We start from the raw sequence: 23,608 nt of genomic DNA, 5'->3' as shown, positions 1-23,608 counted from the left end.
GGGCGTTTGGCTTGTTTTCTCAGTTCCTTTTTTCCTTTCAGTTCCCTCTCCCAGGAAGGCTCTTGCTGCTCCTCTGAGTCCCAGTAGGGTCATATGGGGGCAGAGCTGCAAGGCTGTGCTGATCCTGTGGTGCAACTTTAGGGGTGCCTTTCCCCTTGGGAAACTCAGCAACTCAGCAAGGCCTTGCAGACTCAGAACCGTGTTCCATCCCTCGGGCCTTTGCTTGTCTTCCCCAGCCTTCCTTGGAAATCTCCCTGCTGTGTCTTTGACCTGTACTGACATCCACATGGGCCAGTGGGCACTGCCCAGGAACGTCCTGCAGAGACACTCGGTAGTCCAAGTGTCTCATTTCTAAATAGAAAGTCATAGCATCGCTGAAAGAAAGCAAGCTCTCCTTTAGTGCCTGTCATTAGCTACCTCATAGGATGCGGTATGTGACATGCACGTGCTTGACAAGCCGTAACCACACAGTTAGCTACCAGGATCTCTTAAATGAGTCTTTAATTTGTGCAGGGTTTTAGCTTGTAGCACCCCAGCCACGGTGCTGCAGGGCTGAGAGCTCAGGTGTTGGAGCCAGTTAGCCTGGGTTTGAATTCCTTCTCTGCCACTTACTGGCCATGCAGAATTAAGCAAACTGTCTAAATGGTTCAAAACTCTTTTTTCTCATGTACAAAACAGTTTTGTGCACAGGATTGGTGAAAGGGTTCGTGTAAAGCCTTTGGCTCAGTGCTTAGTGGGGAGCAGGTTGTCAACAGTAGATCTTATCTACTGACATTGTTGTTTCTGTTTCACAATAACCTGTGAGGCAGGAGACGTGGATATTGTCTCCTTAGCTCTGGGAGCCCGTGGATGGGCAGAGAGAAGTGATGTATTCTAGGCTGAACAAGTAGTTAGCATGTGCCAGGCTAGCATGAAATCTGAGCTTGCTGTGGAAGACTCCAGAGTTCTGAGCAGCAGTAGTTGTTTTTCGTAACTGTCCTCTTCTCTCATGCATTGCCCCCCTGCATGGCCAGGATACACACAGGTGACAGCAAACACAGGGCATGCATGTGCTAGCTTCATGGTGCAAGACTGCCTCTCCAACTTAGAGAATTACTGTCTGACATAGAGGACGAATGGAAATTTGACCCTTCGTTCAGAGCCACCATCATCACCCTTCTCTGATCCCACAGGCAGATACAGTGATCACCTTATTTGCCTAATAAGCTAGTCAGTTTAATCATAAACAAAAACATCTGCAGAACCAATATAGGAGTCCAGGCAGTGCCCATTCCTAGACATGGAACAACAGACTGGTTCCAAATCGGGAAAGGAATACGTCAAGGCTGTATATTATCACCCTGCTTATTTAACTTATATGCAGAGTACATCATGAGAAATGCCGGGCTGGATGAAGCACAAGCTGAAATCAAGATTGCCGGGAGAAATATCAATAACCTCAGATATCCATGACACTGCACTTATGGCAGAAAGTGAAGAAGACTAAAGAGCCTCTTGATAAAAGTGAAAGAGGAGAGTGAAAAAGTTGGCTTAAAACTCAACATTGAGAAAACTCAGATCATGACATCCAGTCCCATCAGTTCATGACAAATAGATGGGGAAACAATGGAAACAGTGACAGACTTTATTTTTGGGGGGCTCCAAAATCACTGCAGAGGGTGACTGCAGCCATGAAATTAAAAGACGCTTACTCCTTGGAAGGAAAGTTATGACCTACCTAGACAGCATATTAAAAAGCAAAGACGTTACTTTGCCAACAAAGGTCCGTCTAGTCAAGGCTATGGTTTTTCCAATAGTCAGGTATGGATGTGAGAGTTGGACTATAAAGAAAGCTGAACGCCAAAGAATTGATCCTTTTGAACTGTGGTGTTGGAGAAGACTCTTGAGAGTCCCTTGGACTGCAAGGAGATCAGTCCTGCATATTCATTGGAAGGACTGATGCTGAAGCTGAAACTCCAATACTTTGGCCACCTGATGCGAAGAACTGACTCATTTGAAAAGACCCTGATGCTGGGAAAGATTTAAGGTGGGAGAAGTGGATAACAGAGGATGAGATGGTTGGATAGTGTCACTGAATCAATGGGCATGAGTTTGAGTAAGCTCCGGGAGTTGGTGATGGACAGCGAGGCCTGGCGTGCTGCAGTCCATGGGGTTGCAAAGAGTCGGACACAACTGAGCAACTGAACTGAATTGAGGTCTGTTTTGCTGAAGGCCCGGGTCTGAATCCAGATTTTGTGGACCCTGACCTTACTCAGTTTTGGAATCTTCTTTTTGAAATGAAACAAAAATAAGAATTCAAAATTAGGTATGGAAAAATTACAGAAATGGGGACCAGATTAGTAGTTGACCAGTGTTAGGAATGAAGGAGGAGAGAGATGAATATGCATACAAAAGGGCACAGAGGAATCCTTGTGGTAATAGATACATGAACGTATGCATGGAATAAAATTGCATAGAGCTAAATACACACACAAACGAGTACATATAGAATCAGTTAAATCTGAATAAGATTGATGGGTTGTATCCTTGCCACTTTTTTTGGGTAGCATATTGCAGTGCAGGTTTTTAAGAGGTTCCTCCTGAAAGAAACCAAATGAAGTCTACATGAGTTCTTTGAGCATGTTTCTTTGAAACTGCATATGAATTTATAATTATCTCAAAACTAAAAAAAAAAAAAACACATTTGGAAAAATTGGATAGAAGTGGAATTAGGTAATCTGCAAAAACTAAATAGGCACCAGACTTTGGAAGAGCTGGTGCTCATGAGAAGCTTGAATGTTTCAACTTCACTGTTCTTAAGGTAAATCCACCTCTGGTCAGAAAGGGAGCAAGCCAACTGATAGGATAAGGCATAGTAGAGACAATGAAGGCCTTTCAAGACTCAGAAGTGAACATGTCCATTTTCCAGGAGGATCTGTTACAACCATGAGTAAGGCCACTTGCTTTAAAATAAACAAGAGGTACTCACCCACATAAATAGGTTGGCTCCACTCACTCCAGAGCCCCGTCGTTCTGCACACAGGGCTCACTGCTGCTCTCACTTGAATGTAATATTTAGAAACATCATCAATTATGGTGATGAGTGTATTGGTTGTCATTTTTTCTGTCTAAATGGAAAAAATAACATGATAAGACTCTTCAGAATATGATATTTAAATTGTGCCAGTGACTAGACTAGAAGGTCATCTGCAAGTGACTCAGTGTTCAGCAACCCGTTTAAAATCAACAAGACACACATCAGTTAGTGTCTTCTAGACCACTTCAGTATGGATGTGTTGGCAGTCATACTTCGATGGAAAGCTAGTAGCAACCAAAATAAATAAAGGAGGCAATTGTAAGATTTCAATGATCCATCTGGGTCCAACTGATATTTCCAGAGTGAAAGACTGGAGTGGCCCGTCGCAGGATCTGTAACTCCCCTCATCTTGTCCCAAGATATTCCATAATCACCTAACAACATCCCATGGCTTCCATCATACTCAACAGGTGCCAGAAAAGTGCAGTCTATGACATACCTGGCCTGCTGCCTGTTTTTATAGAAACTGCAAGCTAAGAATGACATATGTTTTTCAACAACTGAAAAATATAAAAAGAGTATTTTGTGACACATGAAAATTACATGAAATTGAAATTTCAGTATCCACAAACAGTTTTACGGGAATGCAGTTATGTCTATTTGCTTGTATCTTTGGCAGAGCTGAGTAATTTTGGCAAAAGCAGCATGGTCTGCAAAGCCTAAAATATCTCCTCTGTGACCTTATTACTGTAAAAGTTCGCTGATCCCTGTGTCAGTGCGTCACTCCCAGCTGGGGGTGGGGAGGAGAAGTGAGGTGTGGAGGGTGCGTAAGGAAGCAGAAAAGACCAGGGCCCTTGAATCTAGGAAAAGGGGGCTTGAATCCTAGCGCTAACCTCTAACTAAATGCAGGGCGAGTTGCTTGACCTCTCTGAGCCTCAGTTTTCTCATCTGTAAAATCAGAATAATACCATCAAACCAATGGATTATCAAATAAAGAAGCGCTAACTTTGTAAAGGCCAAGCTTAAAGATATTTTGGATTGAATCACATTAAAACTGCTAATATTCAGTTTTTGATCTGCAAAAACAATCACTTGGGGTATTTCAACCTAATAATACACACTCAGTAAATTCCAGTTTGTCATAGGCAACATAGACTAACGTTGTATAGTGTTGAACTGAGGCTGTTTTCTCACAAAACCTTCTATGTTCTCTACTGGTCAGGGTCTTCACCATGCAGCTAATTCCCTCTGCCCCAAACCAAGTTTATGTCCCTGGGGCCTCCATGTTACATACTCCTGGATATATTTCTCCCTTCCTTGTCTCTACTCCAAAAACACTGCCATTTTAGGTCTCATCAATTTTTTCTTAGACCATTGCATTAGCCTTGAGACTGCTATTTCTATCTCCACATGTTCCCGTCTACCCATACCCAGCTTTATGCTGCTACCAAAGTAATTCTGCATTTCTCCAGATGTGTTCACATTTCTCTATGGAGTAAAACTCTCCAGTGCCTTCCATTGCTAATGGCCATGGTTTTAAAAAGAGAAACTACTTTTTCCAAGCAAAGTCTTAGAGTCATTCTGGGAGAAGCCCTAATGTCAGAGCTAGAGTTATGATTTCAGTGTTGGTCTTATGTCTAGCTGACTGAAATACTGCCACTTGGCTGAAGGAACCATGTTCTCTCAAGCCTTGGTTACTCCTGCCTAGGGCCTTGACCACTCCAAGTGTATTGGAGGACTGGTGTGAGTGAGGGCTGTTTATTGTGGTCCTCAAGGAGGAAATATACAAATGGAAACAACAGTTTGGGAGCTTTTATAGCAATTTGACATTGCCATGGCATCTAAGCTCAGGATCACTGGGTTTGTCTTTGGCAACACTTGATTCTTCTAGCAAATCATACCAGTATATGGTGGGTTAGAAATTTTAAAAAGAAAGCCAGTTTTGGGCCATATTTACTTGGGCAAGTGCTGGCTAAAAAAGCCCTTCTCTGCTTCTCCCACTAGGCAGGTTCTTGTTCATCCGTCAAGGTTCTGTTCAATTCCTCTCCCTTGGGTGGAGGCCCTGGTAGCTTGCTTTGTTGACCCCCTGCTTTGTATCCACGTGGCCTGTTGGTCAGGCAGCTCCGAGACTGGGTGAGTGCATCCCGCAGACCAGGCCCCTTGAGAGCACAAATGGCACGTATTTGTCCATCTCCCACTAAGAAGCCAGCTTGTAAAAATCTTTGTTAAACCAAATTGAGTTTGCAAGGAAGGAGTTTGAATCCTGACTTCTCCAGTTTTTTACTTTGCTTTGTGATGTTGGGCAATTTACTTAATCTCTTTGTGCCTCACTGTCCTGTAAGATGGGAATGATCATTGTATAGTTACATAATAGAGAAACTATAAGTATAACAAGGGCCTTCCCTGATCGCTTAGTTGGTAAAGAATCTGCCTGCAATACAGGAGACCTGATTTTCCATCCATGGGTCAGGAAGATCCCCTGGAGAAGGAAATAGCCACCCACTCCAGTATTCTTGCCTGGAAAATTCCATGGACAGAGGAGCTGGGTGGGCTATAGTACGTAGGATCAAAAGAGTCAGATATGACCGAGTAATTAAACTAAGTATTAACAAAGCTTAACTTATAGTTAATGCTTAATAAATATTGACTTTCATTCAGCTCCTTTCCCCTTGAACTTTTTGTGCATTAGGACTAATGAGGTGGCGTTTTTTTTTTAAGTTGTTATAAAACACACATAACGAAACGTTACCATCTTAACCATTTGTAAGTGTGTGGTTCAGTAGTAAAAGTACATTCACATTGTGTACCCCATCTCCTGCTTTTGCCTGTTGTGAATAATACTGCTGTGAACACAGTTGTTCAAAGGTCTCTGAGACCCTGCTTTCAATTCTTTTGGATATCTACCCAGAAGTAGAATTGTTGGGTCATATGATATTTCTATTTTTAATTTTTGAGAAATCCCCGTACTGTTTTCCATAGCAGCTGCACCATTTCCCCAACAGTGCTAAGAACTTTTATCTGATCCTTCACATTATTTTCAACCCAAAATAGGTCCTTTCAAGACAAAAAACCAGTAAGGTTTGATTTATTTTTACAAACTGGGATAGATATGTTACCTCTGACTTTGTTAGTTCCAGGCTATAACCAGAGCTGTCAAATGGACAAGAAATTTTTTTTTTTTTTTTTTTAAGAAATCTGCCATCAAATAATGGAATGATTGGAATCATTACCTGAAAATATCCTTTCTTTGCATTGTAAATTTTCACCTCATAATCAAAGCAGTGGCTTGGAAAAGCAGACACTGGTTTTTCCCAGTGGATAGACAGACAGGTTCCTTTGATCTCTGCCGTGACGTTCGCCGGAGGATTTACTCGATCTGTGTTAGAGAACAAGAGCTCGGCGATCATGGTTGATAAGTCCAGTCCACCCACATTTCTCAAGGTATTTCTAAGCTACATGTTCTCAAGTATTTCCCTCCAGCGTTTAACCAACAAATCTTCAAGCTGCAGATCTCCGGCAGCGCGCATCTGACTCGCATCTTACAGCTACAGGAGAGATCTCTCCTGTAAACAAAAATTCCTACTTAAACAGTCTCAAATGGTTGAATGCCCTTTCCTTCAGCTTATTAAGACCTACCCCACCATCCATTTTTACTTCCCGAGTTGGGCCAACCTGAGGGTAAACCTGTTCCTGGAGAGGAGGTGTCCTGGAGACCCAACTAAGCCCTGTGCTATGGAACAGGTGTGCGACTGGGCTGATCACTTCCCCTTTCTGGGCCTCAGTTTTTATTTCATTTTGGTTTGTGTATCTTGTTTTCGTTTGTTGTGAGAATTTGGTTTTTTCTTGCAGAAAAAGAATGGGTTGGGCTCAATTTGTCTTTGCTTATAACTCCATAGTTCTTTCCCCCTGAGATCTCACTTGATTGTTTTATGACTGCTTGATATGGGTGGAAATTATTTCTAATTGAGTGGACTTATCTAAAGTTATGTGACTTGGATCTCACAATTACTGAATCATAGGGACAAGCTAAAAATGGGGCCCACTGGCTCCAGCGCCTGCCATCCCCTAAGCCAAAACATTTTTCACCAAGAGAAGATTTATTTCCTTTAGTAATGTGATGAATTGGTCTCAATAAAATGAAAATCATACAAGAAAATAAATGCCCGTAGTCTGTCCCAGACTGTGTCCATTTTCATATTAATATCATTGTTTCATAGGTCTCTCTCAGTATTTTTTATTGCCTGTTTTCATGAAAGTGACATTTTTAGGTCATTTAATATGACCTAAAATATGCTATTGAAGAGAATTGTATAACCTCTTCAGCAAGTACCCTAATTCTTTAAACAAAGTTATACTCCACTCAATACACACATGGATAATAGAAAAGTAGAAACAGATACATATGTCACAAACCACATTCTTTAATATTTTGCATATTTATTGGATACTTAGGCCAGGCACCATTCTAAGCACTTTATAATTATTAACATACTTAATTGTTACAAAGACCTTGTAGGAAGACCTGATTGCTCCACATAGGTGAAAAGGCTGAGGCACAGAGAAATGACCAGCTTGTCTAAGGTCACTCAGCGAGTGAGTGGAGAAGCCAGGATCTGTGACCAGGCAGCCTGGCTCCACAGTTCACACTAATAACGGAAGCCTTGAACATTAAGAACCAGAAATGCTATGTGAGGGGCTCCTGATGAATTTCACTAATACAAGTATTTAGGGTGAGGGAGAAGATCTTCAGTTTTGAAAACTGAACAAGCGAAAGCTTAGCTTATATGCTTCAGTCAGAGAATCACATGGTGAGAGAGATCTGCTAACTCAAGAACACCCAGAGGAGACAGTCTGGAGGGTAGAGAGAGGAATGCATGAGAAGTTGGTGGCCGGTAGTTTGGGGAAGAGGGCAGTAGTTTTGGGAAGAGAGAGCTCTCTCTGGCAGCCTTTGGATAGCTGAGGGACCTTGTGGGGAAGGAATCAGACTTGTTTGGGGGTGATGCCAACCCATCACAGGATCCGTGGGCAGACATCTCACAAGACCAGCCAGAGCTGCTGAGTGGTGGTCTGGGCTGCTTTCAGCAGTGAGCTCACTTTCCCTGGATTCTCAACTAGGGAAGATTATCCCCTAGGGGACATTTTGAAATGTCCGGGGAATTACTGGGACCAACAAGGACCTACTGTATAGCACACAGAAGTCTGTTCAATGTTACATGGCAGCCTGCGTGGGAGAGGACTTTGGAGGAGAACAGATGTAGGCATATGTATGGCTGAGTCACTGCCGTGCCCTGAGATTATCACAGCTTTGTTAATTGGCCCTACTCCAATATAAAATCAAAAGTTAAAAAAGAGAGGAGCAAGTTTTAGAGACCTGCTGTTCAACATTGTCCCTGTAGTCACCAGTGCTGTATTGTGCACCAAAGATTGGGAGGATGCGTCTCATGTTACCTCTTACCTCTCTTACCTCAATAAAACTAAAATTTTAAAAGTAATGATCATTAGATATTGAGGTTAAAGAAAAGCCTGGGGACATTTTTATTGTCACAACTTGAGAATGGGGGTGGAGTGCTATTGGCGTCTAGCAGGTAGGCACCGGGGCTGCTCCTGAACACCTTGTAAAGTGCAGGATGTCCCCACAGAGACTTCTTTGGCCAGATGATGCGAGTAGTGCCGAGGCTGAGACCTTGACCCTGTGGTTTTTAAGCAGGAGCCATGTGGTCGTTCAGTATTAGGTAAGTAGCCAAACTAGGTGATATTTATAAACCCTCCCAGTGCTGAGATTCTGCAGTTCAGTTATTCTGGTTTTCTGTCAGGCTGTCTTACCAATGGCATGAAGGGCAAAGAGCTGATCGAAAGGCTTGATCGAAGCTTCCTTGCTGGAGCCGTTAACATACACTGCAAGGGAGTCTCGCCCTTTGCTATTGATGAAAGTCCTGGGAAACCAGCAGGCAACGTTTCTCTGCAGGACGTCTTTGCTGTATTCCTGGCATTCTTCAGTCCGAGAGCGATACCTATATTGGAACGAATGGATAAGGAAGCTGTGGTACATATACACCATGGAATATTACTCATAAGTTTTTAAGGCTGGAGGAAACAGCCCGTTCGCATAAGTGAAAATCGGTACTAACCTATAGTAGAGGAAATACTGTGTATCGTCAGGGGCGTCCTTGCCAACAAGCCAGGTGCAGTGAAGAGAAACTTGGTATGGTCCTAAGTGTGTGTAATTATCTGCCTTCGTGTTTGTGGTGCAAGTTAAATTCACAATCTCAGTTCCAGGAGACCCTAGATGGTCAAAAATTGGAAACAGAAAAAAATAGCAGATACACATGAATTGTTTCATATTTTGCTGTACAGTGGAAAGTAACACAACATTGTAAATTAGTTCTATTCCAACAAAAATTTTTTTTAAAAAAAGAACAAAGCATTGCCACGATAGCTTTTGATAGTTTTCTTTTAAACCCATAGGGATTGGGGACATCAAAAAGTAATTGTCATCACACAGTTATGGAAACCTATTTGCAAAAAGTCAGCTTTCTGGGGGATGAACTAAAATGACTAAGCCCTACTTTCTGACTTCAGAAGTTTTGCAGCTTCTTTCCGGGGAGGGTTTGTATGTGATAGATATCAGAGCTCAAGAGCAGTGTGAGAGATTGTCGTTCAGAGTTTGATATACAGCAGCCTCAGGGTTCTGACTCTCCATTGTCAGTAGCTAGCTATGACTGAGAGAGCTAGTTAAGGAAGGTCTCCAGGGCCACTTGGCATCAGAGAATGAAGTGATTCGTTAGGTAGTATCCAAATGCTTCATGAGTAACAGAGATTGCTGCTCAAAAGGAAAGTAGTTTTGGCAACATCGCAGAAGAACACTGCCTCTTTAGAGACCCAGTACACACACTAGTGTATTAAAGTCTACTTTAGGTCACCATGGAGCGTTGAGTAGAGCTCCCTGTGCTGTAGAATCTGTTCGCATTAGTTGTCTATTTTACACATAGTTGTGTATATATATCAATCCCAGTCTCCCAGTTCACCCTATTCCCTCTTCCCCTTTGGTATGTTTGTTCTCAATATCTGTGTCTCTGTTCTGCTTTGCAGATAAGTTCTTCTGTACCATCTTTGTAGATTCCACGTGTGTGGTGCTTAGTCACTCACTTGTGTCCAACTCTTTGTGACCCCATGGACTTTAGCCCTCCATGATCCTCTGTCCATGGAATTCTCCAGGCAAGAAGACTGAAGTGGGTTGCCATTTCCTTCTTAATATATGATACTTGTTTTTCTCTTTCTGACTTACTTCACTCTGTTTGACAGTAGGTCCATCCACATCATTGCAAATGGCACAATTTGGCTCCTTTTTATGGTTGAGTAATATTCCATTTTATATATGTATCACATCTTCTTTATCTGTTTCTCTATTGATGGACATTTAGGTGGCGTCCATGCCCTGGCTATTGTAAATAGTGCTGCAGTGAACATTGGGTTGCATGTATCTTTTTGAAATATGGTTTTCTCCAAGTATATGTTCAGGAATAGAATTGCTGGGTCATATGGTAACTCTATTTTTAGTGTTTTGAGGAACCGCCATACTGTTCTCCATAGTGGTTATATTAATTTATATTCCCACTAGTAGAGTAGGAGGGTTCCCTTTCCTCCACATTCTCTCCAGCATTTATGTATATATTTTTTGATGATGACTATTACGGTCAGTGTGAGATGATACCTTGTTGTAATTTTGATTTGCATTTCTCTTAATAATTAGCGATATTGAGCATCTTTTCATATGTTTGTTGGCCATCTGTAGGTCTTTGGAGAAATTTCTGTTTATGTCTTCTGCTCATTTTTTGATTGGGTTGTTTGTCTTTTTGATATTGAGCCTCGTGAGCTGTTTGTATGTTTTGGAGCTTAATCCCTGTCAGTTGCTGTGTGGGCAGATGTTTTCCCCATTCTCAGGATTGTCTTTTTGACTTGTTTCTGGTTTCCTTTGCAAAAGCTTTTAAGCCTCATTGAATCCCATTTGTTTACTTTTGTTTTTATTTTCATTATTCTGGGAGGTGGGTCAAAAAAGATCTTGCTGCAGTTTATGTCAAAGAGTATTCTGCCCATGTTCTGGTGTAAGAACTTTTTAGTGTCTGACTTTACCTTTAGGTCTTTAATCCACTCTGAATTTGTTTTGGGGCTGTATGTGTGTGTGTGGCTGATTCCCTTTGCTGTGTAACACTGTGTTTCTGCTGTACAAAAGTGTATGGGCGTGCAAGTATGTGTGTGGGTGTGGATGTGCATATATATGATGTCTGTGCACACACACATGCACACACGTGTGCATGCATGCTTGGTTGCTCAGTCGTGTCTGACTCTTTGTGACCCCCGTGGATTGTAGCCCGCCAGACTCCTCTGTCCATGGAATTTTTCAGGCAAGAATATACTGGGGTGGGTTGCCATGCCTTCCTCGAGGGGATCTTCCAGACCCAGTGATCTAACCCGAGTCTCCTGTGGCTCCTGCATTGCCAGGCAGATTCTTTACCACTGAGCCACCTGGGAAGCCCTTATATATGTATACATATGCATATATACACACACATACACATACGCACGTATTTTCATGTGTATACACGTATATATGTGTGTGTATGTGTGTATATATAAAATTGTGTATGTGTGTATGTATATATATGTGTATATATGTGTGTGTATGTGTGTGTGTGTGTGTATATGTGTATATGTGTGTGTATATATATGTGTGTGTGTATATATATGTGTGTGTGTATGTATATGTGTATGTGTGTGTGTGTGTATATGTGTACATGTGTGTGTATATATATGTGTGTGTGTGTATGTGTGTGTATATGTGTATATGTGTGTGTATATGTGTATATGTGTGTGTGTGTGTGTATATGTGTGTGTGTGTGTGTGTGTAATGTGTGTGTATAGATATACTCTCTCCCGGCACTGGATGACCAGATCACCTGTGCCAGGTACAGCTGAGAGTTTCTGAGGTCTGCCCCTCTCCCAGTCCCCTTCCGAGGAACGCTGTGGTGTGAATTCAGTCTGACTCCAGGCAGAAAAAATGACGTTTCCGTTAGTGTTACCCCACATCAGTGTGCGCAGCGAGCAGTCGAGGTTGCAGAAGCCTAATCCTCAAAGGCTGTTGTAGGCACACTGCAGCTACTCACTGCAGGGAGGTGGAAACGCGCTTTAGTGTACAGCAGATGACACTTGTATTTGCGGTCTTCTGTCTACCTTAGATTAGTCTCTGCCTGTGACCTCGAGCCTCCTGTGAACTGGCTGCTCTGTGGTCCAGACATCATGTTCTACCGAGTGAACGGGAAGATCTTCAGGACACCGCTCTCGGTCACACACGTGACGCAGGAGGCACGGCCTTTTCATGCAATGATGTGATGAGGGAGTAGTGCGACTATTAGCCACGGCCAGACTGGCCAAGGCCATTGTTGTTAGGCGCACACATACACATCTCAAGACTCGGTGGCCTGTTCTCCCTCTGTCTTTCTCTGTTCTGTGTGTGTGTTTTCAAGGTTTGAATCATAACTATTACTGGTTCTGAGTATTAGAAACCCTGGCTTTCCACAGAAGGACCATATAGACTTAGTAAGTGTTAATCTCTTTCCTCGTGGCACTCAGGTTATCCAGTCTCATGGTTTCTAAGAACTGTCAGCATAATTTTCTTCAATTTCATTTGAGATGTCATAGAGTTGTGAACAAATCCACCAGTGTAACAGGGACCACTGTGTCTGAAACACATGCTGTTTGTATGCTGTTGCAGGAAAGCAGGAGACTCTGCCCTGCACACAGGGCAATACAGCCCAGGATGGCAGGGTTGACATCTACTTATCGTGAAAGATAAAGAATATAATGTTGTATGTTGTGCCACACGAGTAGCACCGCATCCCTGAATAAGTTCTGGAAGGAGCAGCATCCCTCTATGCATCGGATGGAAAAAAGGAGGCTTCCCAGAGCAGGTACAATTTGATTTGGGCTTTGAAGTACAGGAAGAATTCAGAGAAACAGGCAGAAGAGGTAAGCTCAGAGCAGTGAGGGCTGAGGCAGGACTGTGCTGGTGTGGAGGGGTCGTGGTTGGAAGTCATCTGAGAAGAGCAGAGGATTCTTGTAGGGAGGGAGTGAAAAGATGTCCTAGAACCCACTGATGAGAGAGCTCAGCTTTTGTTTATGACTCCCTGTCTTCTGAGCCGGGGAGGGAGAAGAATCCTCAGTGTTTGCAGGGAGCTGCTGGATGGGATTGACTAGGTTACACACTAAGAAGTGATCTCGGTCTTGGAGAGGATGTGGATGAGGTAGAAGAATACTGTAGGGACAAGTGACTAACTTAGAGAAAAGCAAGGTGTGTTCCTTTCCTGACTTTCCCGTGCTTACAAAAGTCTGAAATTTAAAACCAGGCTCTCAGAGACCTGCCTTACCTGGTGGGGCTTTAAGTTCTGCAGAAACCCAGCTGCTGGCTTGTAGGGAGCGGTTGTTCCACGGCACTGTCTGCACACTTGCTGAGAAGCCTTTGTGAAGGATGGTTACGAGGCTGCTCTCGGTGTTCCTGGTTTCATACTAAAAATAAAACCCACAAGTCATGATATGTAAAGGAGAAATGGCCTTCAGAGAACTATTGAATCAAATAGAAGTTTGCTTCCACTTTTTAGATGACATGTAAACACAATGCAATGCAATCATTCTGCTAGAAAAAAAAATCAAGCCCAATGTTTCAAGGTTATGTTCTTATTCCTAAACTCATCAGTCAAGTTGTACACTTTAAATAGGTGCAGCTTTTTATCAAAAATAAAGTGGTTTTAAAAATGAATAAACAAATTGCCTAGTTCTCGATTGGTACATGTTTTAAAAATACATAATGAAATATAGAAAATAATTATCCAAGGATACCTGAATAACTGCTTCTTATAAAAACAAACAAAATACTACAGTTCAGACTCCAGTTTCCTTTGGCGACCTTCTCTGGCTCCAATCTCCTCCCCAGAGGTAAATTTTTGCCGGAGAATTGTCTAGAATTCTATGTTGACTGACAAAGTACTGCTTCTCCCCTCGTTTGATTTATTGCACATCAACTAGGTACCTGGTGCTTTAATATAGCCCTGCAGCGAACTTGGGGCTCTGGAATTTTAAGTGACTGATGGAAGGTAGTAAAGTCAGGAAGTGGCTGAACTGGGATTTGAATTTGATCTCTTCCATTAAGTACAATGGACCCTCTCCTCTTTTGCTTAGTTATTCTCTTTTGTTCTTTTGAATATTTTAGAGGCAACATAAAATCAACATCTAAACTATTGTAGCTCAGAAGTTACTAAACTTCCTTGTTAAGTGGAAGAGTTGGTCCCACAGTTAAAAATGTTCCGAGCCACTGTTTCAGTGCCGGTGTGGCACTGGTTCTCAGCCATTTCAATAGAGGCATTGCCCTGGGAATAGAACAGAACGCTCTGCAGTGCTTTTCTCTCTTTCTAGTTAAAATGTCCTTTACTAAGGAAAATTCAGTCTAGGTAAGGATTGCCATCAGAATAAACACTTACATCTTCTTCTTGTGGAGCATTTATTTTCACATGATATCCTAGCTGGACATTGCTTTGTTCTTGATCAGGATTTGGTTCCCAATGTAAAAGAACTTGAGCTAAATTGACAGCTTTAATGGTGAAATTGACTGGTGGTAGAAGTAAAACTGTTGATCAAAAGAAAAAAGCCATGCAATGTTTAATTATATGGAACATTTTAAAATCATTAAATATTTTATTGTGTGCTGCTGTTGCTAAGTCGCTTCAGTCGTGTCCGACTCTGTGCAACCCCATAGATGGCAGCTACCAGACTCCTCCGTCCCTGGGATTCTCCAGGCAAGAATACCGGAGTGGGTTGCCATTTCCTTTTATTGTGTACTATAGTATTTTATTACGCTATCAGAATGTATAACACTGAAGTAGTCTTAGGAAAAGTTTCTTTAAACTGTGTTTAGCTCATTGTCTTTTTTACTTTGCCCAGGTATTTACCTATAACGCCTACAGGTGTTTTATTGAAATATGAATATTTTACTATATTATTATTAAGTATAATAGTTTTCAAAGGGTCATTATCTATTAATGGACTAAAATAATATGTTAGTTTGTGGGTAGCAATGTGTTTAATGACATGGAATAGAATTGAATAGAAAATATCAGGTGCATCAAGCATAAGAAATACTATTCATGAACCTCTTATTTCTGTTCCTTAAATATAGTCACATATTTGTATACTGGTTCAGGATGTAAAGATTTGTTTCTTACTATGATTCAAGGCCAAAAAACTTGTAAGCAAAATTACTCACTGAACATTTACCAAAAGAAAATGTTTTTTCCGCCTTTATGAACCACTCTCTAAAATTGTCTTCAAAATCAAAGCTTTCATTTAAATTACAAAATCAATGCCTGTTCTTAGAAATCTTGGGAAGCACAGATGATCAAAAAAATAAGGAAAAAAATACAGCCACAGTTTTATCACTGAGTGGCATTAACATGTAATACATTTATTATCTTTTTTTTTCTTGAGTGTACATTTATACAACTTTTAAAATTTTTGCTAAAGTTGGGCTTCCCTGGTGGCTCAGATGGTAAAGAGTCTGCCTGCAGTGCAGAAGACCCAGGTTCAATCCCTGGATCAGGAAGGTCCCCTGGAGAAGGAAATGGCAACGCACTCTGGTGATCTTGTGTGGAAAATCCCATGGACGGAGGAACCTGGTCAGCTATACAGTCCACGGGGTCGCAAAGAGTCGGATACGACTGAGTGAGTTCACTTCTTTTGCTTATAGAATTGTACAATTATGAAACTTTCTTTGATGAATTTACTAGTCAGCACATTTCCACTGACATTTAATATTTAATAGCTTTCTACAACTCTGCCTCCACACCTGGTACATACAGACTTCTGGGGCTCTGTCTGTACTTCACCGACCATTATGGTGGCCACTGGCCACGTGTGGCTATTTAAGTAAAATCAGAGTTCACTGTCTTAGCTACGTGAGCCGTATACCCAGTGCTCAGTAGTCAAGCACCGTTGGACAGTGCGGACACGAGAATGGTCACTATTGTAGCAGGTTCTCTTAGTGCTGCTCACGGGGGACTCATGTGATGGTTTGTTTTTTTTTCCTTAAACCCACTGATGAACAAGTTTCTTAACCAATCATAGTGCAAGCTTCCTATTCTTTGGTTCTGAGAACTTTGAGAGGACTTTGTCTGGGAAGGTGTCCAAATACGGCCACCAGCTGCAGCTTTGTTCCGAGTGCCCGCTTACCCACATTTGGAATACGATTTCCCACCGCACCATAAAATATGCACTTCAGCCAACTTTGCTTTCTTAAAATATAGTATGTTTAAAGAACTGATATTGTAATAAGAATAAATGTTCCATCCCTTTTTTTTAAAAATCATGATTTCCAAATTGAGTCTTATTTAGGAGAAAGTAATACTATCCTTTTCTGTAATGTACTTATTTTTAAAATTATTTAATAGGTGGTGCTTACATTTTTTATCAGGAAGTAAGTCTGCTTGCAGTATTACTGCCAGCCCCAAAAGAATCAGTAATTCAGGTGCCATGATGATCACATCCTACAGAAAACAGAAAGACAAAAATCCAAATGGCACCTGTTGCCATTTCTAAGAAAAGCTGGTAGCTCCTTTCTAAAGAAAAGTATAGTCATTTGGCCATTTAACAAACATTTGTGAACTTTATGTGTCAGAAATACAAATATGAACAAATCTTGGATTTTGTCTTGCCAACATGGATCCATAATCTGAGAGACAGAATGAAGTGTAAATCAGTCATTATAACTCCAGCTTCAAAACTGCTCTAGTAAAGATGTATAAGGAGCAAAGGGACTTCTGAATTGAGTCCTTTATAAAGGATATACTAGAGTTCTTACACACACACAAGTGAGGAAAGGCATCCATGGTGGCGCACGGAGCCATGCGAGGCCAGAAGAGAGGAAAGAAAATAGCAGAGGGTTGATATTCCGTGAGAGACCACAGCAGATGTTTGAACAGTAGAAGACAGTTAATAACATTGAATATAAATACAATTACCAGTTTCATTAATAAGAATTTACATATGAGCATGACATGTCCAGCATGACAAGGAAATAAAATCTAAAATAACCTTAACATGTGAAAAAGACGCTTTGTATCACAAACCTGGAGTAAGTGTTCATTACTTCAGACTTCTGAGAGGCAGAATTTTTTGATGAACCCAGAAAGAAATAGGCCATTAAAGGAAATGAAAACATAGTTATAAGCCTGAAGAAAATAAAACCGATATTTCTGTTTATTTGAAATTAAAAAAAAAAAGTCAACAATGAAAATGAATCTAGAGTAGAAATATTAGCATAACTCAAGTGTGGCTGTCTGAAAAGTAGTTAGATTGTTTCAGGAACTTTTTTTTTTAACATGTGAAAGAAGATCTCTTGTTGAGAATTGTAGATTAGAAATCTTGACTGTTTCCTTTGAAAATTTCGGAAGGCATTTTTCATATGAACTTAACAAAAATAACATTCAGCCTGCTAAGTTTTGTCCTTCCCCCTACCAGATGATGAGGGTGTGTAGTTATCCAATTTACAATAGTGAAAAAATGGCTAAAAACAGAGACCTAGTTTCAGATCTTCCAACCATAAAACCTATCTTCTAGACTTACTCAAGTGACACGATTTTTAATTTAAAATTTTATAGAAGTGATGTGATATTTTTCAAACATAATTCTGATAGAACCACAGAGGATAGGCGTTGGCTAAATGGATACATTCAGGAAGAACCAAAAACCACACTTTCTTCACTTTTACTACTTACTAACGAAATTAGTAAAATATCACAACACGAAGACAGAAACAGCATACAAATCAATTAATTTCTTTTTCAGATAAACTCAAGTATTGCTAATCAGAGTTATGCCACTTTTTAAAAACTTTATATTTTGTATTGAGATATAGCCGATTAACAAAGTTGAGATAGTTTCTGGTGAACAGTGAAGGGACTCAGCCATACATATACATGTATCCATTCTCTCCCAAACTCCCCTCACATCCAAGCTACCACATAACATGGAGTAGAGCTCTCTCTGCAAGTCCTTGTTGGCTTTCCATTTTGGATATAGCAGTGTGTACATGTCCATCCCAAACTCCCTAACTATCCCTTTCCCCCACCCTTCCCACCATCCTCGCATAACCATAAGTTGGTTCTGTTAAGTCTGTGAGTCGCTTTTTATTTTGTAAGTTCATTTGTATCATTTCTTTTTAGATTCCACATGTACGGGATGTCATACGACATTCCTCCTTGCATCCAGAGTTATGCCACTTTTGATAGGAGTCATCCTGTTTCTTTCTCTGATTTTACACCATGTAGAAAAAGAATTTTTAAAACAACAGCAATGATAAAAGCAGCTGTTCTAAAGTTTTTAAAGTTTTCAGTAAGTGAGAATGTTAAGGATTTAAAGGTAAGCCTTGGTAATTTACTAAGCCTAAGAAGCAAAGATAAGAACTTCTTAGAGACGTCCCTGGTGGTACAGTGGTTAAGACACTGTGCTTCCACTGCAGGGGCAGGCATGGGTTTGATCCCTGGCTGGGAATTAAGATCTCATATGCTTAAAAAAAAGGAGAAAAGTGAAAAAAAATCCTTAACAGACAACAGCAAAAAATAGCTTCCTCTTCAAGGTTAGAAGGCGATGTCTTTGAAATTTCAGTGTTTCCGGAAATAAAATCACACATGTTGTAAGTTTTCACTAATCATTATTGCTAGGAGGAATTCTCAGTCAGAAAAAAATGCAAAATTGATTTTCCCTGAGTGAGTTTTACTGACTGGCAAAGTTAGTATGTTATAACAGTACTTGTAAAAATAATAAATTGCAATTAAATTGTTGAAGTAATAAACTATCACATGCCTCAAAGTGGAGATAATTGAATATTTCAAATAACCAAGCAGTCTGCCCTAGAATTTTTTATGTGTTCTGATTTTATAGTTGATGAAAACAGAATTGTTTTTCAAATTTGGCCAAAAATTTGTGATGATCAGTTTACCGGCCATAAAACCACCATGCACATTTTTTCACATCTTACTGTGATATTCTCTGTTAAAAAGGATGATAGCTTTGAATAAAAGAAGTTGTTGTGTTATAGACAACACAAAGTACTCAACTAGGAGTCCAAATATTACCAAGAATAACCATTTTTTTGTGAACTAGATAAATTCAATAAAAGCCTGGGTATTATTGAACCTTCAGCAGGTGACCCTGTATTTTTCTATAATTCTGTTTGTTTGCTCTGCTCATTCCCTGAAAGCACCTTCAGCCTTTGCTCATGTCTTCTTAATATTTCTGGTCCGTGGCAGAGCAGTCACTCCTGCTGGAAAACGAACTTGAATGTTTTTGGGTCATCTCTTTAATCCAGTGATATACTGTTACATAGATGTCAGCTGGGTAATATTTTGTTGTACAGTAGGCTGTTTCACTATATAAAAAATTGATAGAAATAACTTGTTCACAATAACTTGTTATCCATTCTTCTCATGGATAATAATTAAAATGCAGCAGAAAACCATTAAATTTTTAAAGTAGATTCAAATTCAGAATGAAGCAAGCATGGGTTGCCTACCTATTAATACCATTGTCAGAAATGCATGCTCAGTCTCTTAGACCATGGGCTGCCTGTTCTTGTCATATTTCATTGGGTTAATCTAAAATTCCTCAAGTGCTTGCTGAGAATTTGGCGTATGGTAGGTGTTATATTCTTTGAAATTTGGGAGTAAACAGGAGCACCATCGCTCACAGTACAGATGTTTCTAGAAAGCGGGGTAAAGTCCAGACAATTGTAGATGAATTTCCCCAGTGTTCCTGAGAATTGGTCAAATTCTACTGAAGTTCAGACTTATGTTTTCCCCACTCTCTTTCCAGATTATTTTGCTGCCCAGGATGTTTGTTTTATAACCTAAGTTGTATTTACCCTTTTTAAAGAAGCTTTTTGAGTCAGCTGTGGTGACAACTAACTAAAACTCAACTTCAGTGCCCAGAAATTGAAAAGCAACTGAGAGGATTCATGCTCTGTTAAACCCTTAAAAGTAGAGTTTACTTTTTACTTCCTTTTTTTTTTCCCTGTACAATGTAATCAGCAATAAAATGTATCTCTTGGGGTATGAAGAATAAATAAACCAAGGTGTAAAATGCAAATGACATGTTTAGCTAGGTATGTTGCATTACCCCCAAGTGAAAAATTGTACATAATCCTAAAAATATGAGTCATTAGGAGCATGTATAAGGCATGTGACCTTTTTTTCTGCCTTACTACAGGACTTCTGATTAATTTTCTGAAATAGTCCTTAAATGTAACTCAGCAATTCAAACTTGGCACAGTCATTAAAGCCTTGTTAGCCAAGGTGGAAATGGTGCTGCCACCCTGAGATTTGGGAAATGCTGCAGAAAGAGTTGGCTGCAAACCTCCTAATGGTAAATGTCTTCCAGCTAATTGCACAGGGTGCCATGTCCTCCCACACCCACACTTTCCTGTTCCCAGGCATACCTGTCTCCTTCGGGCCGATCCTCTCGTTCCTGGTGACCAACCACGCGCAGTAGCCGGCAGCCAGGACCACCTCCACGCTGTCAGTGCCCGCGGCTGCAGCCACAGCACCTAGCCCACCTCCAGGCCCGGGGCAGATGCTGCATACGCCTGGCTCTACACAAAATAAAGGCAAATTAGCGCACAGCCCTTAACAAGTCGAGCTCTGTAGGGAAAAACCTAGCAGAGGGACAAGTTAGATGAGAGCACGGCAGGCGGGAGCATGCAGCAGACCTGGGCTGTCTAGGGGGAGATGTGACACTCTTGGTACCTTGGCTAAAAATTCCCCCAAGCAGCATTTCATGTCATGAAAACAAATGAGGTGATTTGATTTCCCAAACTTTATTATGTTTGAAATGCAAACAGTTAACAAATAGCTACATACATTAACATATTTTTCAGTAACTGTGAAAGGAGACACATACCCTTTTACAAGAAATATTAGAAATTGTTCCGGGTAATTCAATTTTCGACCTGATGATTCATTAAATTGGGTATCAAATACATTAATTGATATGGCTATAAAAAGTCACTTTTCATGTGTTAATAAGTTGTAGGCTCATAGAGGGTTAAGAGAATCTGATTTTTCTTTCTATGTCTTCCTTTCTCTCTTTTTTTTTTCATTCCATCCATTGCTTCTGTATATATGGAAATATGTTTACACTGATTGGGGTGAATATTTAATAAAATAGTAAACATGAAACCGAGTGAGATATTTCAGCAAGTTTTTGGAGATTTTATATAAAATCAAACATTTTTTTTTAAAAATCCCAGAACCCTCAAAAGAAACAGAAAGCAGAATGCCTTCAGTTAGAGTCAGGGCAACCATCTCCTTTTTTGTTGTTGTTTCTGCATTTGTAACTTTTTTATTAATTCAGACTTCCTCATCAAGTTATTTTATCCTGTACCCTATTTTTTAAACTCATATATTTCCTCAGAAAGCTTAGCAGAATCTCTGTTCTCATTTTAATCTTGGAAGTATCTGCAGCAGCGGGTAACAAGCGTCTTAAACAAGAATCAGCAAAACAACCAAGGTTTTATTCCGGTGTGACTCAACTTCACACGGACTACATACCTCAGTTAGCCCAACACAGAGGAATAGAATATTACACCCAGAGTGGACATGACTGGCCTGATTACACGTCTGTAGTAACATTATTAGTTCCATTCCTGCTAATAATAGAGTTCTAAGGGGTTTTGTTTTCCCCATTTCTTCATGTAAAAGTTTGCCATAATTTACAAGTCATTCTCTCACTTTTCCTATTCCCGACCCGCCCCCACCCCTGCCATGTAATGAAATTATTAGGAGGTGGAGCCCAGGGTGGTGTTAGAGAGAAAGTCAGATGAATCAGCTCTGGGTCCCCACTTACTGAGAAGCGCAGGGGCCTTGCCATCAGAAGCTGCCGCAGGGCACTGAAAATGCGCCTTATCTCTGGGTACACTTTTGACTTAGAGGCAGATCTTCTTCACTGTTTCATCATCGCAGCTGTAATGGTTACAGACTCAGAGCCAGTTCCCTTGACGATGGGAGGGCAGCAGGGCTCCTCTAAGCAAATGCCAAGGAGCTTTTGTGAGCAGGTAGTTGTGGACGAGCCTTAACCCTATAACGAAACTCCTGAGGACTGAACTGCTGTTGAGTGAAGGCTGTCTCTGTTCGTGATAGCCACTATCTGATAACTGTCTCATCTGCATTGCCACTGTCTTTCTAGATGCTTTGCTCTGTTCAGGACTTGCAGTGAACCCTGGCTCCTAGTTGGCAAGGTGAGCGACTTTTCCCTGGGCACTTTGCAGAATTTCTCTTTCCTTCCTGTGCTTCGTTCAGCTGGAGCGTTTTTTATGCCACTGTCACACAGAACCAGACACACGATTTGACAGAAAAATGGGGAATCTGCCGCTCCCTACAAGCTGAGCAGCGGTTTTCAGTATTCAGAGGTTCCCTAACCCCTCTCTGCTGTGTTAGAGGTCCTCCGCCCTCAGACCGTCGGCTGTGTGCGGGGCGGGGCAGGGGAGGGCCGCAGTTGTTGGTGTCACGAGCTGTGGCCTCGGCGAGGCTGGGCTCAGCCTGCACGTGGGGACGGCGGCCGCGCGTTTCCGTGCACACCCGAGGCCTGCTGTGTCTGGACTCCACCGCAGCTGGCCCCCCCAGCACCTCCAGGTTAAGGAAACCTAGCTGGGTGCTCCTGTCCCTTGTTCCGTTTCTGTCTAGGGAATTTCCAGGCGAGTGACTTGCAAGCCTGACTTTTAAAAATATGTTTCCCAGGGTTTGAATAGATGAAAATGTCACTTAGCCTTAGTAAGTGCCTGAGGCAGGTGGAAGTCTTTCCCTTTGAAAGGGTGTCTCCAGGCTTAGCCCGCGGGGGTGAGTAACAGCAGCCCCTGAGAAGTGGGAACGGAGGGGCCCAGCTCCCCACAGAACTGATGCGAGAGAGGCAATGGCCAGGTAAGCTGAGGGGTTCAGTTTACAAGATGAAAAAGGACGGGCATCCCAGTGAGACTTCCTGCAAGTCAGTGAATGTCTTCTGCAGGGACAGTCACCAGGGCTCTGAAGGTAATCATTTTAACAGTTGCCGAAAAAGAACCAGATCAGTTGTTAATAGATAATCTGAGAAAACATGATTTTCCTTGGGGAAAGGAAAATTTGAACTGGGAACTGAGAGAGATCCATTGATTTGCTAAGATGGACCCAGAGAAGTTTAGATACAATATCAGCCATCTGACCTACTTTTTAGAGTCCTGCCTCTAATTTTAGTTGCAGCATATTTGTCATCCTTGAAACCTTAAAACTAGTTACTAATCGTTGTGAGGGCAATAATGTCTGATCAGGAAGGCTGTTTTAACATTTTCTATGTTTCTTATATTCATTTATTCAAGAAATATTTATTAAATCCATCTATGCAACATGCCAAAAGCTATTCCGGGTATAGAGAAAATCAGAGCTGGCTCTTACCCTGGATACCATCTTTCTAGGTATATGACACTTTATCAGCCATGCCAGTATTAAAAACCCAAAGAAATATGCTTGC

The 23,608-nt window shown here is 41.1% G+C and overlaps 1 protein-coding gene across 1 annotated transcript in view; it reads right to left on the bottom strand.

Moving 5' to 3' along the window:
- Window positions 1-21,979, bottom strand: part of IL5RA (interleukin 5 receptor subunit alpha) — a 46,053-nt gene extending 24,074 nt beyond the window's left edge. Inside the window, exons 1-9 of the mRNA XM_065935024.1 lie at window positions 21,956-21,979; window positions 20,550-20,657; window positions 16,518-16,602; window positions 14,545-14,690; window positions 13,438-13,576; window positions 9,145-9,298; window positions 8,840-9,027; window positions 6,247-6,392; window positions 2,969-3,107 (exon numbers count right to left, since the gene is read on the bottom strand). Coding sequence (XP_065791096.1) covers window positions 2,969-3,107; window positions 6,247-6,392; window positions 8,840-9,027; window positions 9,145-9,298; window positions 13,438-13,576; window positions 14,545-14,690; window positions 16,518-16,602; window positions 20,550-20,657; window positions 21,956-21,979 — 1,129 coding nt within the window. The remainder of the gene's footprint in view (window positions 1-2,968; window positions 3,108-6,246; window positions 6,393-8,839; window positions 9,028-9,144; window positions 9,299-13,437; window positions 13,577-14,544; window positions 14,691-16,517; window positions 16,603-20,549; window positions 20,658-21,955) is intronic.
- Between the last annotated feature and the right edge of the window lie 1,629 nt (window positions 21,980-23,608).

Source organism: Muntiacus reevesi, chromosome 4 (assembly GCF_963930625.1).
Source record: "Muntiacus reevesi chromosome 4, mMunRee1.1, whole genome shotgun sequence".
In the NCBI taxonomy this organism is placed as follows: Eukaryota; Metazoa; Chordata; class Mammalia; order Artiodactyla; family Cervidae; genus Muntiacus; species Muntiacus reevesi.
This window is presented reverse-complemented; position numbering and strand designations above follow the sequence as displayed.